Here is a 14718-nt window from a genome sequence, read left to right on the forward strand (position 1 = left end):
CGATGATGAAAATCTTGGTTTGGGTTTCCATTTTTCTTTCAGTTGGTAGTTCTCAGCCAAGAGACGGTGGCTGTACTTCTGTCCCCACTAAGCTGGGTTTCTGGTTGTGATTTCAAAGTGCCAGCTTTGGAGAGGGCAGGCATGTGTGGGCACACACGTGTGTGTCCACGAGAGGAGAGAGGCTGCCTGGTTGACTTAAGCAGGCTGCTGGTTGCCTGAACGAAGGCTACTCATGGCTGAGGTTGACCTGGGGCCAAAAAATTAGCAAGAGTGAGAATGGGGAGGTTGGGTTTCTACAGCTGTTGACGTACGTTAGCCTCGAGACAGTCCCTGGGGGAGAAGCACCATTTGTCCAATTGGCACTGGACTCTAGCTGGGCCTGTAGATGTTCCTCTGGCTCTTGAATGGTGGTGGGGGCAGGGCTGGGCCTGTGCCAAGGTCTTCTCACTAACTGGATGCACACTCGAGGTAAGAAGCAAGGCACCGCATGGACTTAGGGACCCTACAGGATGACTTCCAGGCCATACTTAGTTCCAACCCCACCTCACATCCTTTCCCCGAGAAAGTCAAAGCCGCACTGACCCCAAGTCTTCTTCTCTAGGTATAAAGGGTATAGAGATATTTTTAGCCAGTGAGTTTATATGCATCCTGCCTTTATACAGATTCTCTTCGATGCATCCATTCCCTGCACATTATCCTAATACTCCTCGTCCTGGGGGCTGCCTCCAAAGGAAGGTAGTCAGAAATTCCGTGGGAGTTGCAGACCCGGCACTTTGGATGGCTCCTTGGTGGCCAGTCCAGATGAGTTTTAGGCTGTCAGAATGGGGAGGGAGAGCAGGCTCTGCTATTTCATTCCTGAGAGGGAGCCTGGAATGGCACTTGGAACAGGATGGTTTGTGGTCGCTGTGGCATCAGAGATGGCTTTCTTGGCTTTTTTCTTTGAGGATGCTGTGATGGTGTGTGTGTTTAAAGGGCACACTGGCAAGGACTGGTTGCTTTTCTTCCCTTTGTTTACTCTTGGGGCCGCCGAGGGGCCTCTGGCTCTTGGTTTTCCCACTTTGCCACTGATTATGGTCACTAACAGGCAGTCGTTCCGGCCCAGGTGGAGTCTTGCCCCTCTTCACCCACAGGGTTGCCTGCTTGTTTTGCCTTGCAGAAACTCCAGGAGGAGGGGGAGGAGGAGGAGGAGAGCAATGCCAACAAAGTACCCACCATTGTGTCTGAGGAGCACTTCTGAGAGAAGAAGGTGGTGGCGACTCAGGGAACACCGACGGCACCCCCCCCCCCCCCCCCCCCCCCGCCTCTTTGGTCAGCATTCACTGCCAGCACACAGGTCTTCACCGGAGCAGCTTTTGGAGGGAACCGACTGGAATATCTGTGGCTTGGATGGCGGTGCCTCTGCCTCCTGGAACCCATTCAAGAGCTTGCATGGTCTGGTTGGGGACGATGGCACCTTTCACCAAATGCACACTCCATTCCCACCCCCTCCCCCTCGTGGGTTATGGGAGCTGGTGTTGGGAGAGTTTGGTGGAGAACGGTGCTGCCCTGTCTTCCCCCTTCCCCTCCATCCTGCAAAGAAAGAGCCTGCAAAATTATCGCGGAAAGGAAGCTTATTCAGGATATTAACTTTTTCTAGTGTCTTAAGACCCTTAGAAGCCCAGTCCTAAGGAGAGGCAGCTGCTCCGGATGAGGGGAATTTGGGGGTCACCAGCCCGGCTGCTGACTTCTGTGGGAAAAAGCACCATCAGAAAAAAAACTGCATCAGAACGAAGCCGTCGGGACTCGGCCTCGTTTCTCCTGGCCTGAGGTTGGGGTCTGCTTCCAAACCCTTTCCTAAGAGCTGATCAAACCAAACATCAATAAACTTGACAGAAATTTTGCTGTGGCCATGAAGAAGAAACCCATTTGGGAGAGTGAGCTGCCTAGGTGTGTGAGGGCACCTGTGAAGGCAGTTGGGGACCGTGGTAGCTTGATTTGGGACTAAGTTCTTTTCTACAGAGTCTCTGCCCAGGGACTTCCCTGTGGGTCATAGTCACCTCTGCTGCCTTCATGTGGACACTACCTTGAGAAACTCCATCAGCCTCTGCACTTGCTTTCTCTGAAGGGAGGGAAATCCCAGCCAACTTCCTGTAACCTTTACTGAGAGCTAACCTTGATTCATCCCACGCTGAGAAATCCACAGCTGTTTCTGCGAGATGCGAGGAAAGGGGCAGAAGGAAAGCTGGCCCTTGAAATGGGAAGTGAGTCTGCTTGAATTAAGTGCACCTGCCTCCGGAGGGGACAGTACTCTTACACTCACCCCCTCTTCCTGCCCTCTTCCAGCAGTAATCTTTTTTTAAATCAGATATTGTGAATTTAAAGGGAGTCCCTTTAAACCAACCCAAGGTGACTTCCTCTCCTGCCTAGCCTGCTGTCTGGCTCTACTCATGGCCTTGGGTGGTGTCCCCTGAAAATAAGACATTTCAGTAATTTCTCCTGCGTGGTGAACAGCTGTGATCATGACCATGGTGCTGTTTGGCTGTGGCCACTGCCCTGGCCTTGGCAAACGGGAGCAGCCTGGGCCGGTTGGCAGCAGTGCCGGGGTGCCCGGGCCACTGCCTGAGGGGAACCAGGTGTGTGTGTGTGTGTGTGTGTGTGTGTGTGTGTACATTCTGTACATTCCGGGTAATAGAAGAAGTTCACACTTCTGGTGGGGGGAGTGATTGGGGGTGGAAACGAAGTGGAAAGAAAGCGTGTCTTAGTTTTGATAAGGAGAAAGGTGCTTACTCTTCAGCTCCTTCAAACTTTTTAACAGAATGTTTACCAGATCCATTTGTTCCTTTATTTTAAGAACATAATTTGTATTTTCTGTTTGTAATGCCAGATGTTTTAAGGCAATAAAAGATTCTCCGAGTGGTCCGCCTTGTCATCAGGTGGGGGCGGAGGTGCCTTTTGGCACAAGAATGAGAGAGTCTTGCCCATTTCAGGTGCGGGAGGGGTTGGGGCTAGAGGAGCAGCTCCTGTGGCCTTCTGCAGAGGTGGGTCCTCTGTTTACGCAGATGTTACCATCCCAGTGGGTTACTTTTTAAAGACAAGGCAGTAAAAGTGAACTTTGGCCTACGTGGTGCCTGGCTACTCGGCGCCCAGCACGTGACCCTGACTGCCTTCTGTGATGTGTGTATTTGCAGACGGTCCACTCGGGGTAACCGCTGATAGCCCACTGTGATTTCTGGCTCTGCCTCAAAGCGTGGCCGAAGTATTTGTTCTAGGACTGTACCATCCTGCCCTGGCCAGAGTCCATGCTTTTGGCATCTGCTGTGGTGCTGCCACTTTTCTTCTGATCTGTCCGGCCAACTGCCACTTCTCCCTTCCCAGGTGCGTTCACCCCGTACTGTGATCTGGACATGCTGCTATCGGCTTTCTGTGCATTTCTTTCCTGGAAATTGCACTGTGTCTGTGGCATTCTGGGACCATTATCTGTTAGCAGTTCTGAGCTGGAGAGACATTACGGATTCTACTTTAAATCATCTCGGAAGGGAGCCAAGACTGGCGGTTTAAGAAATAGAATATTCATAGTATCTTCCAACTACTCTAAATCGTCTCTTTGGATCCTTTGGGATCTTGTCTTTGCTCATCAGGAATCACATTTCTATGATGTATGCTCAGAGGATCCGCATCCAACTCATGCATGTTTTCAATTCACTTTCTTAGGTGGGCTCCATGTGGATCTACACTTACATGCAAACTCTGCAAAATCATTGCTTTTACTATCTCCTTAACAGTAGTTGGTGAGGGAGGTAGTCTGTATCCCTGAGCTATTTTTCTAGACGTAGTGTTGGCATGTGAGGCCTGGTATTGCTGCAACCACTTTTGGCACCATAAAGGAAGCCAGCCTGAGGATGAAACCAACACAGGAGGGCAGAGCGGAGTCAGATCAAACCATTCCTGAAGCCTATAATCCACTGAACTTTTCAATTTTGTGAGCCAATGTTATCTTTATTGTTTAAGCTAGTTTAAGACAGTTTTGTTTTCACCTAAAAAGCCTTAACTGATAGAGAATTCGCCGTGCATTTAAGTATTTATTAAGCTTAAAGTATTTAACTTTAAGCTTCCTATCCTGCCTTTGCAAGTCCCCTGCCTCCCTGACCGCTCACCTTTCTCTTCCCATCTTCTCTACTTGGTTCTTACTCCTTCAACAAGATGGTTCCTACCTTCCAGATGCTGTTCCCTCTGCCCTAAATGTCTGCCTCCTATATGAAGACATCTGATGCCTGGGCATTCAAGGTTCAGCTCAAATCCCATCCCCTCAGGGAGTCCTTTCCTGATAATCTGAACTGTGCACCCCCTACCTTCTTGATCATAAAACTTTGTATTCTAAATTTTTTTTTTAACGTTTATTTTATTTTTGAGAGAGACAGAGACGGAGTGCGAGCTGGGGAGGGGCAGAGAGAGAGAGAGAGGGAAACACAGAATCGGAAGCAGACTCCAGGCTCTGAGCTGTCAGCACAGAGCCCGATGTGGGGCTCGAACCCACAAACTGTGAGATCATGACCTGAGCTGAACTCGGCCGCTTAACCGACTGAGCCACCCAGCGCCCTAAAACCTTGTATTCTAGAGTTCTTAGCGTCTGAAGTTGTTTTTGTGTGTTGCTTTATTGTCCATTACCTTGACTTCACTGCAAGGGCCACAGGAACAGGGACATTGCCTGGGACATCATTTCTCTTTCTCAAGTGTCTGGCCTGGAGTTAAATGTTCAATAAATACTTTGTTGATGTAATGAATGGGTTCTTGAGTCTACACACTGCGTGTGGGCCCCGCCAGTGAGGAGCCCCTCAGAATTGTTTGGAGGGCAACTACCTGCTCCAGCCCATTATCATTGGGGTTTCAAGCTCTCCTTTCCATGGTTAGGCAGCTGTTCCTTCTGTGCTATTTTCTGCCTCTGCTTTCTCAAGAAGCTGTTTCCTCCTTAGCAAGAAAACAAGAAAGGGTCCTCCTGACCGTTCAGTTGTGAACTCAGAATCTTGAAGGTGGGGAAGGAGAGGCAGACTGGACTTCAGGAGAAGTGAACAAGTGACCAGATGCGCCAGCGGCAGCCAGGTGTGCCTGGGTCCTTGAGCTGTCCTACTCATTATAGTGTATTTGATCCACAAAATGCTGCGATTCTCCTCTGCTACAGCTCAGAGGAGAGCAGGAGCGCTCCTGGCTTAGGGAAGGTCAAAGTACAAGGACTGATCCAAGCACAGGGTTTTTCTATTTACTACAAAATTCGTTACACAAATACAGCTGACCAGAAGGTCTAAAAACAGCCCAGACTCTTCCAACCCCGATCCACTTGTAGACACAAGGATATGAGCCATGCTCACTCACAGGGGAGCCCTTCTTAGAAGAACTGCCCGTTTCTCGGATGGTTCAGAGTCTCGGGTCCAGCAGCAGAGAGGAGCCCGACCTGGGAGGGCAACCCCGAAGCAGCCCTTGGAGGCTGCTGCTCTGGGCAAGGCAGCAGCTGTAAGTTTCACAGTTCACGTGTTCCCACCACGCAAGTCAGATGAAGGGATGAAAATAAAAGGGAAAAAGCAGAAGGCTGGAAAAGGGTCCTGGAAGAGGCTGCTGGTGGAGGAAGGGCACACAGTGGGTTTCGAAGGTGCTGGCAATTTCTTGGTCTGGGGGAAGGTATGGGGTATCCACCTTAAAATGATTCTTTAAATTGTTCGTACACATCATATACTTTTCTGTATGAAAGTTATACGGTATCGTAAACATTATTAAAGAAAAACCCCAAACGTAAAAGGCTAGCAGGGGGTCAGAGGGCTCAGGATGGTGCAGAAAAGAAGAACTAAAAGAGGAGGGAGGATAAAGGTAGGGGACAGCAAAGGTGGAGAATGGAGTCTTGGAGCTGGTAACGTTGGCCTCAGTTTCTCTTCTTCTGTCTGGATACTGGTTCTACTTCTAGGTACCGAAGCCCAACTAGCATACCCAGGATCGAGAAACCTTCAACACAGAGAAAAGGTTCGTGGCTGACACAGGCACGGCACTTTCTTACACCCTTGTGTGTCTGCCCTCTGCCCCAGCCCGAGGGTGCAGTTCCTGCGGGAGGTCTGGGGTGCTCGGATGCTTACTTGCCACCATCAGGGGTGCCAGGACGCCAATCGTGGGAGCTGCGGTCCCAAAGACAAACAGCTCGGAGAGGAAGTGGCCCAGGGCGAGGAGGAAGGTCCAGAGTGTGATGTGGTACAGCCTGCAAGGGAGCAGACAGACGTGAGAACAGAGGCGATGCTTGTGGGGCGCAGAGGAAGAGTAGAGGTCTGGCTCCACACACACAGAAGCCAACCCAGGGAGGCGACTATGGCTAAAGGGAGAGGAGACTTGGGCCAGAGAAAGACCTGTCTGCTCGACCACATCGATTTATCCTCTACTAGGGCAAAACGGAAGGTTTCCACTGCTAGACTGAGAGTGCGGTTCAGGCATCCAGAGTGGGTCTCTGAGTCGTGGCAAGGTGGTGAAGCCAGCTACAGCAAAGCGAGTCTGGGTTATGGCAATCCTAGCAGTATAGACAGTTTCGGATCAATCACGCTTACATATTCTACTCACTTGGCTCTGTAGTCCACGCCCACCTGGCAGGTGTATACGAGGGATGCCACAGAGTGAAGGGCCTGAATGGGGCATGAGCAGCAAGGACCTCTGTGAGGCTTTTAGACGCTCTTGCAACGCGTGGGTTGGTTATTTAGTATCTTAGCCTAGGAAAATGGTGGAGGACACAGTGATAATCTCATGGGAAGAGAACTCTTTCCTCCGTTTTGACCAAGAGGTGGAAAAGAGATAGGTTATAGGACGACTGACCACATGGATTGGAGATATCTTTTTTTAACTATGAAAAATTTAAAATTACGAAATACTTTAAACATACAAAACATTGTTGATAAGAGAATATTCTAATGAACCTGTATGCAACCAATACCCTGCTCCAGCAAATCTGGATGTTTTGACATTTTTGCTTCAGATACTTTTTCTAAGAAACAAAATATTACAGGTAATCAGTTAAAGCATTCTGTGTATCCTAATCCCACCTGGACCCCCTTCCCAAGCCCCCCTCCCTCCCTCCGCAGAAGGAACTGATATGTTAAATTTGAATTTTATCATTCCTGTGTATGTTTTCATACAGTCAGTAAATACGTATGTTTGGGTGCTGAATTTGAATTTCTGGTTAGGAAGGAAATAGAATCCCAGTGTAGATCAGAAGAACATGGACCAGCGTCCCAGGCTAAAAAAGGCTAGAAACAGAAGTCGGCATTTGTGGCTATCCTGTGTTGGAAGAAGGGGAAAGGAATGGGTGATGATGAGGTAAGTCTCATTCCAAAAGCACAGCAAATGAAAGATACACCTCTTATACCTATCGGCAATTCTTTATCACGTAAAGGTCTTTAAAGGAATTAGTCAGTTCTTCCTCCCAGTCACCTTGAGAGGTACAACAGATATACTGGCTTCATCTTATACATAAAGAGACCAAGATGCCGAGAAAGTGAACAACTGGTCCTTGAACAAAATGGGTTTGAGCAGCAAGGGTCCACTTTTATGTGATATGTGGGTTTTTAAATATTTATTTCGAGAGAGACAGAGAAAGCAGGGGAAGGGCAGAGACAGGGAGACAGAATCCCAAGCAGGCTCTGCCCTGTTAGCTCAGGGCCCAGTAGGGGGCTCATCTCACGAACTGTGAGATCTTGACCTGAGCTGAAATCAAGAGTTGGATGCTTAACTGACCGAGTGACCCATGTGCCCCTATATGTGGATTTTTAAAGATAAATACAGTACAGTACTGTATTTTTTCTTCCTTATGATTTTCTTAAGAACCTTTTCTCTGGCTTATTTTATTGTAAGAATACAATATATAACACAGATAATGTACAAAATATGTACTAATCGACTTTCTTATCAGTAAGGCTTCTGGTCAGTAGTAGGCCATTAGTAGTTAAGTTCTGGGGGGGCCTCAAAAGTTAGATGTGGATTTTCAACTATAGGGAGCCACTGTTCCTAATCCCCATGTTGTTCAAGGGTCAACCGTATAATGAACTTGCAGCTACAAAAATAGTTACCAGGAGAACTGAGACAAGAGCCCATTTTCTTGTTTTCATTCTTGGGCCCCAGGCTGTTTCTACTAAACCACACTGCTTCCAAAAATACATGTCAATCTAGAACAAGTCAAACTATAGTTTCAAGTTCCAAAAAATAAAAATAAAAAAAAAATTTTTAAAGTTGGGAGAGATCGCAGGGTTAATAGCATTGCTTCAAATCCCACTTGAGTTGGCCTTCCTCAGTTCAAATTAATTGGGTCTCTAATATGCAGATCTGCAAAACAGTAATGAAAACCATTATCTCCCAGGGCTGCTAGGAGACTTAATCAAGGTCATGTGGATAAAAGCTCCTGGCATTAATCAGAGGTGTTCGGTAAATATCATCACCTCCTCTTTTCCCAAATGCTGAGAGCTTGGATATGACAGAAAAACATTTTAGTGTGAGGTTGGTATTTTGGTGGCCTTAGCCACTGACCGGAGCAAACTTTCCACTTTGGTTGTGGTGAGGACGGGTGGAAAGGAAGCTCGAGCCCCCTCCAGTGGTCAGCACCAGTTACAGCATTATGTAGACACGAGGCTATGGCCCTCTGCAAATGGTCCGAGGCAGTGTGACGACCCTAGAGGCAGAATGTTAGGAGTCCTGGGCTCTCTTTCACCCTCACATGTGGACTCTGCATAGGCGCACAGCAGTTTACTTGTGGGTTCCTTTTCGCATGGAGTGTGATTTTTGGTCATTCCTACTTCTTGAGGAATGTGAGAATAAGGTATATGTGGGTGGCTGCTCTAAAAAGAGCACACTACTCTACTTCTGGAGCAGAGAAAGGCTGATTCTTTAGTAAAGGAGTGGAGGGATGTGCCGCAGGCCACTGGATCAATGGTAATAGCCAGTTGCTACCGACTTACAAAGAATTTTCAAACTTCAAAGACCTGTTAGGCCTATTATGTTTTTTTGGCTTGGAAAGAATAGAACCCATTAACGTTTTATTATCCATGTTCTAGGCTAATGTATGAACATCAGCAGGTCTCCAAGGGGAGGGGCACACTGGATATGCCTGGCACCTGATTTCCAACAAGGGATGCTTAAGCTCTTTCTTCCCTTACATACGTCTTGTTGTGGATGTCGATGGCACAGAGGCAGCGAATCACTGATGAGAGTAGGGTCCAGATCCCAAAGGTCCGAGCTTGGAGGCCATTCACTGTATGGTAGGAAAAAGCAAGAGTGTTGAGAGAGTCAGGGGTGAGGTTCCCTCCAAACTCCTCTCACCTCACTGGTGGTTCATGGGAGGCAGGCTGCTAAGCCTGAACTCTCTTTGGCTGGGCAGAGGGGAGGCTCTGGTGCTACACATGGGAACTAGAAGGAATGGAAGGAATTCCAGAATGAGAAGGGCTTAGCTCCTCTTCACATGTCTACAGTTGGGTGGGGGAATTTCAAGAGGAGAAACCCAACGAAGGGCCCACTTAGGCAATAACTCCTGAATGCAGACGTTTATGCCTCTGCTCTGGAAGCCACTCAGGTGCTGGTGAAGTCCAGCAAGCGTGGGTCAGCGCACGTTTGGGGGAATGTTGCACATAGTGGTCTGTCAATACAAGATGTCTAGGCGGTGTAAGCTTTCAAGGCCGAGGCAGGAGAGGACTCAGAAATCCGGGGGCTTATCTAGATGCTCAGTCTGGTTTTGAAGAGACCGAAGTCTTCTCTTGGATCCAGATCTGTATTATTTGAACAAAGGCCAAACCGAGCTGCTTTCCTGTGCACTTTGTACTGGAACAAAACACTGCTTGTTTGGTGTTTGCTAGGGCCACCCTGCTCTTGGTGGCTTTGTTCTGATACCGCTATACTAAGTATGTTGTCCTGAAAGTATTGATCATAGTCCTCCATAGCAGCTGTTCTTGACCCTGGGTGTTTATTAGAGTCAACTACAGAAGCTTTATCCATTTCTCAAGACCTGGGAACGAGACCAATTAAATCATATTCTCTGAAGGCAGGCCCTGGGCATGAAGTATTTTCTAAAAATCTCTCTCTGGGTTGACTGCAATGTACAGCCATTTATCTAAGGCATCCTGTGGCCAGGAATGCCACAACAGTGAAAGTTTTCCTTTGCTGGTCTACTGAGCAAGAGAAATTGTAAGGGACAAGACTGATAACTGAAAGGTCTATTAATGTTTATTTGGGCTTTAAGGATTTTCCATCCTTTGGAAAACCAGACAGTGATACCAATTTCATAACCCTGAAGGCCTTTACGTGGTAGTAAGGTGGGAAAAAAATCCCATATGCCAAATATCTAGTGGGCGGCCCTGGAAAGCTGTAATTTTTATAAACAAGTTTGATAGCTTTTCTGATGAAAAGATTGAGGAAATATCTCTAGTTAGTGAGATACAAAAGTGGAGTATCTCACCAGCCCTAACCACACTAGGCCCCAAGTGACATTCTATAGGATGCTCCAGAATACTGTGGTTATCAGCAGAGTACCATGACAGCCCCCAGATTAGGAGGGGGGGAAGACAGTCTCTGCTTCTGGGCTGGAGATAAGACACCCACCTACCCACCCACAGTTCTTTTGCACAGCTATATGCCCTTGAGTGAATCACATGACCCCTGGACTTTTCTCTCTCAACTTTAAACTTAAAGGGTCAGACCAAGGGTGCCTGGGTGACTCAGTTGGTTAAGTGTCTGACTCTTGATTTTGGCTCAGGTCATGATCTCACGGTCCCACGTCGGGCTCTGTGCTGAGTGTGGAGCTGCTTAACATTCTTTCCCTCCCTCTCCCTCACTTGTACGTGCTCTCTCTCTCTCAAAAAAAAGGACCAGACCAGGTAATTTCTGCAATCCTCTGCATCTACAGTCATCAGAAGGCTGTGTTTGAGGGTGAAAAAGTGAACTGTCCCACCCACTCTTCCAGGTTCTTTACTCCTACTGTACTTGAGTTTTGTTCAAAATGAGCCTTAGCCTACTTAGATTCACTTTATGTGGAGACGTTGCAGAAAAATGAGCTAGGTCAGGGCCCAAATCTGGGTTAGCTATAAATGTGACACAGAATTGTCAGCTGCGTGAAATGATCCTGCAGCTCAAACACCACTACCCCACACATTGGTGCAAGGAAGCGCAAGCTGAAATGTGAAAATGGTCTCAGCAGAGAGGCTCAGGAAGCTGGGACAGGCCACCAGAGGCCTTCTAAGCTTCACTTTGGGAGACCAGCTCAGAGGAATGTCGGGTATCATCTCAGGGGCTCGTCACGGTTTGGGAAGACTTTGGTTTTATAACTTCCCATTTGCAACACAGAATATAAACCATTTGGGGCACAACCTAGTTTCTGAAGAGGGCTGAGATAATATGAAAAGCTTCTTTATAGCTTTTTAGTGGGGAATCCCAGAGTCACCAAATAATTCGATTTCCTCACTTGCCCTTGTAATACTTTTTGTATTGCCTGTAAAACGTATAGGGCAGTATAAAATGAATGAAAAGGTATTCAGACAAGCTTGGGGGGAAGAGGGCCAAGTGCTATCCACAAAGTCTATTGTTCCACTGGCTGCCAAAGGTTAGGTTAGCCAGCATCAGAATCACCTGGAAAGTTAGGAAAAACTACACCCTTGGGTCCCATTCAGGGGTGGGGCGAAAGTTTCAGGAAATAAGTTTGGAGAAGAAAACGGGCAGCTGTGCTGTTTGTTCGTTTTTAAATTTCCTAGGTGGTTCTCATGGACGGCCTGGCCTAGGAACCACAATTTAGGCAGCTCCCGCAAAGGAGGCAATTCTCTTGACTTCTTACCGAGGTCTGGCTTGCCGGTGTAGAGCTTTTCATAGAGAAAGGTGTGGTCTCGGAAGCTCTGCAGCGTGTTTCCCATGGCTATGATGGACACCATCACCAGCCAGCTTCGTAACACGTTCAAGAAACGGCTCATGACTTCTGGCCAACCCGAGAGGGCTCTTTGCCTTGGAAACAAAGGCAAAAAACGTGAGACAATTAGTCTACTTCAACTATGAGCTCTCTGACTTGTGTAGTTAACCTGTATCCCACTCATGAAGGCTGTACTAAGTTTATCTGGGCAATCACTTTGTGAACTGCTTTCTAAGTCTCTGAGGCTCATCTACCCGCAGTTATCTTGACATATTATTGTTACTTCACCCAAAACCAAAGGGTGCTAACCTTTACCTAGAGTGAAAAAGGCTAAATAATGCCTGGGGCTGGAAATGGTAAACCTAGCCAAAAAAAAAAAAAAAAAAAAGGGGGGGGGGGTTGTGGGAAGGAACGGATGAAAAGGAGGTGTACAAATTTTACTATAAATTAATAAAATGGTCTCTTTTTTCTTTAAAGTTTATTTATTTAGAGAGGGAGGGAGAGAGAGAGAGAACCTCATGAACTTGGGGCTTGATCTCACACACCGTGAGATCATGACCTGAGTGGAAATCAAGAGTCGGATGCTTAGCCAACTGAGCCACCCATATGCCCAGTGATAAAATGGACTTCTGAGTAAGACTTACAGCAACCAGTCTCAATATTTAGTTAGACTAATAGTGGTGAATCAACAGTATACTTTGCAATAAGTGACACAGTACTTATTTTTGTCTAAGCAACTTCTCCACAATGTTAGCCTTTTCTCTTGGTTGGAATCAGTCTTTTGCTATCTTTACTCCTAGCCTAGTTTTTTTATGTCATTCTTTTTAAGGTAAGTGGCTCAAAGGTGACTGTAAATCTACCAATGGTTACCTGCTGGGCTATTGATGACAGATCCTTCCAAGCCTTATATATTAGCGTGGAACCTGTGGAGTGCAGGCAATATTTACACTCTCAGATTTTTTTCCACTCTGGTTCTCAGGTACATCAGGCTCCATAAGCTAAATGATATAAAAGTTAAAAATAAATAAGCTGCCATGACTTGAGAACTAGCAGGAAAATTACACAGAGAACGAAACTGCAATGTTGGTGTTGGGTTGTAAGAGAAAGAGTAACAGCTAACAGTTATTGGGCACTTGGATAGGCCGTGCACTTTGCCAAACACCTAACACACATTATCTCATTTAATCGATCCTTCAACAAGGTGGGTAGGGACTATTCCTATTTCCATTTTACAGATGAGGGCTGGCACAGAGACATTAAGGGATTTGCCTGGTTACACAGCTAATATATGGCAGAGTGGAGATACAAACCATGATCTGTTGGACTCACACTGCAATACTGCCTCCCTGAGAATAGTTTGATGAAGTTTTTTTTTTTTTTAATGAAATTTCCATTTTTGAGGGAGACAAACACACTATATCCACTTCTGTCTCGAAGTTGTATACAAAGTCCTCACATGGTATACTTTTTGTTTAAAAAAAAAATGAACCCTTGAGGAGCAATGATTTCAATCTACTTCGTTTAAATAAAACTCCCCTTAAGAATTTAGTAATAGAACTACTTCTCATCTTCACTGTGGTTTGGTTTTGTTTTGTTTTTGGCTGCTTTTTTGCTTTCCCCACAGTTTATCTTTTGTCAGGTTAACTCCTTGGGCCTGAAGTGGTGATAAACTATCAGGCTTTTTTTGGTCACTCTGGCAGAAGTTTCAGTGTCTTAGGCTACACAGTTGAAATAGATATTAAAGTCAGCAATGGCCTGACAGTGTGAAGCACTGAAAAGAAAAGAAAAGAAAAGCTCTAGAGGAGGAAGCACGAATCCCTCAGGGAATGGTAGATCACAACAGTGGACCTAGTTGAAGTCCAGAGAGAATAGAGCTTTACTGGAGATCACAGGCGTCACAGCATGGGCCAAGATTCCCTCATCTTTCAAGATATCACCCTCCCCCCGCCCCCCCCCCCCCCCCCGCCTCCTTATTTTCTCACCATTCCTCAGTAGGAGACTCGAGCTTTCACCTCCCAGGGTCAGAAAAGCCTGATGGAAGGCCCCATCTTTGAGAGAACTTCTGCCCATCTCACGGAAGCTCTTAGAAATCCCCACGATAGCTGATGAGCGCAGAACCTCAGCACTCTTCCGAACTGCTCCACCCATCCCTCTCCCCCAAATTCCCTAAAGCTTTAGGGCCTCCTAAAGCATCCAGCATCTATTCTCAAATTTTCTCCTGGCCCGGCCCGGCAAAGGTGTGGTGTTAAAACTAGTCAGGAGAGAGAGAGAGGTTCCTATCCTGCCCCGATCATTCAGCACCTGTGTGACCCTGGGTGAGAAATCTGCAAAATGGAGCTTAAAAAACACCTATCGCAAGGGTTATTGTGAGAATTACATGAGAAAGTGAAGGGTCCTTGCCCTGGGCTAGGCTCATAGTGCCTGCTCATTCCTTCATTGGTTTCCCGAACCTACCATGCCTTCCTCTTCATAGTCCTAGCTCCTCCTTCTCAAGGTCTCTCGAACCCCTTGTCCCCCAGAAGGTTGCCTCCCAGGGATCTTCCTTCCACCCCACCTCCATTTTTCCAGACTCTCCGGATCCTCTCAATCAGATGGCACAAAAATGCCTCCCTCTCTTTTCTCCCCATGTTGCGCCTACCTGGTGACCGGACCCCCAGCTGAGCAGCGGCGGCAGCAGGAAGAGCAGCAGCAGCAAAGATCCAAAACAGCTCCAGCGAGGAGTCCACCTGAGCCATTTGTCCTCGCCCCCGCCCACAGCCCGGCTCCAGGATTGGGTCGTTTCCGTCAGTCCTCGCTCTGATTGGCTGCTCCGGCTTTGCTCGAGCAGGAGATGGGGCGTGAAC

General features: G+C 47.3%; 2 protein-coding genes across 11 annotated transcripts in view; one reads left to right on the top strand and one right to left on the bottom strand.

The window, feature by feature from the left end:
* The window catches only part of FLVCR2 (FLVCR choline and putative heme transporter 2), a 55918-nt gene extending 53023 nt beyond the window's left edge, over positions 1 to 2895 (top strand). Inside the window, exon 11 of one of the 3 annotated variants that reach the window (XR_009264634.1) lies at positions 1157 to 1253. Coding sequence is in view for 2 of the 3 variants with exons in the window: in XM_058739746.1 (XP_058595729.1) it covers positions 1157 to 1237 (81 nt within the window). In the remaining variant the exon portion in view is untranslated. Of the gene's footprint in view, positions 1 to 1156 lie in introns of all 3 variants that reach the window. The other 2 variants (XM_058739747.1, XM_058739746.1) reach the window with 2 other exon arrangements.
* Positions 2799 to 14642, bottom strand: ERG28 (ergosterol biosynthesis 28 homolog). 8 transcript variants are annotated; one of them, XM_058739750.1, is made up of 5 exons: positions 14514 to 14642; positions 11807 to 11970; positions 9147 to 9241; positions 6096 to 6214; positions 2799 to 3473 (listed from the first exon to the last, which is right to left on the bottom strand). In XM_058739750.1, the coding sequence occupies exons 2-5, from the start codon at positions 11937 to 11939 to the stop codon at positions 3245 to 3247; spliced, it is 576 nt and encodes a 191-aa protein (XP_058595733.1). In that variant the 5' UTR covers positions 11940 to 11970; positions 14514 to 14642; the 3' UTR covers positions 2799 to 3244. The 8 variants fall into 8 exon arrangements, with proteins under 8 accessions (XP_058595733.1, XP_058595735.1, XP_058595734.1 ...); XM_058739752.1 differs by lacking the exon at positions 14514 to 14642 and adding an exon at positions 13858 to 13977; XM_058739751.1 differs by lacking the exon at positions 14514 to 14642 and adding an exon at positions 12746 to 12874.
* Positions 14643 to 14718: the final 76 nt, after the last annotated feature.

The sequence above is a fragment of the Neofelis nebulosa genome, chromosome 7 (assembly GCF_028018385.1).
Source record: "Neofelis nebulosa isolate mNeoNeb1 chromosome 7, mNeoNeb1.pri, whole genome shotgun sequence".
NCBI classification, from domain to species: Eukaryota; Metazoa; Chordata; class Mammalia; order Carnivora; family Felidae; genus Neofelis; species Neofelis nebulosa.

What these genes read in the sequence shown, in the direction of transcription:
- ERG28 (XM_058739750.1), bottom strand. Translation starts at nt 11,939, where the DNA reads ATGAGCCGTTTCTTGAACGTGTTACGAAGCTGGCTGGTGATGGTGTCC. An exon ending in CACCGGCAAGCCAGACCTCG is followed by an intron (nt 9,242 to 11,806) that starts GTAAGAAGTCAA and finishes CCTACCATACAG; the next exon opens with TGAATGGCCTCCAAGCTCGG. An exon ending in ACATCCACAACAAGACGTAT is followed by an intron (nt 6,215 to 9,146) that starts GTAAGGGAAGAA and finishes GCTCCCTTGCAG; the next exon opens with GCTGTACCACATCACACTCT.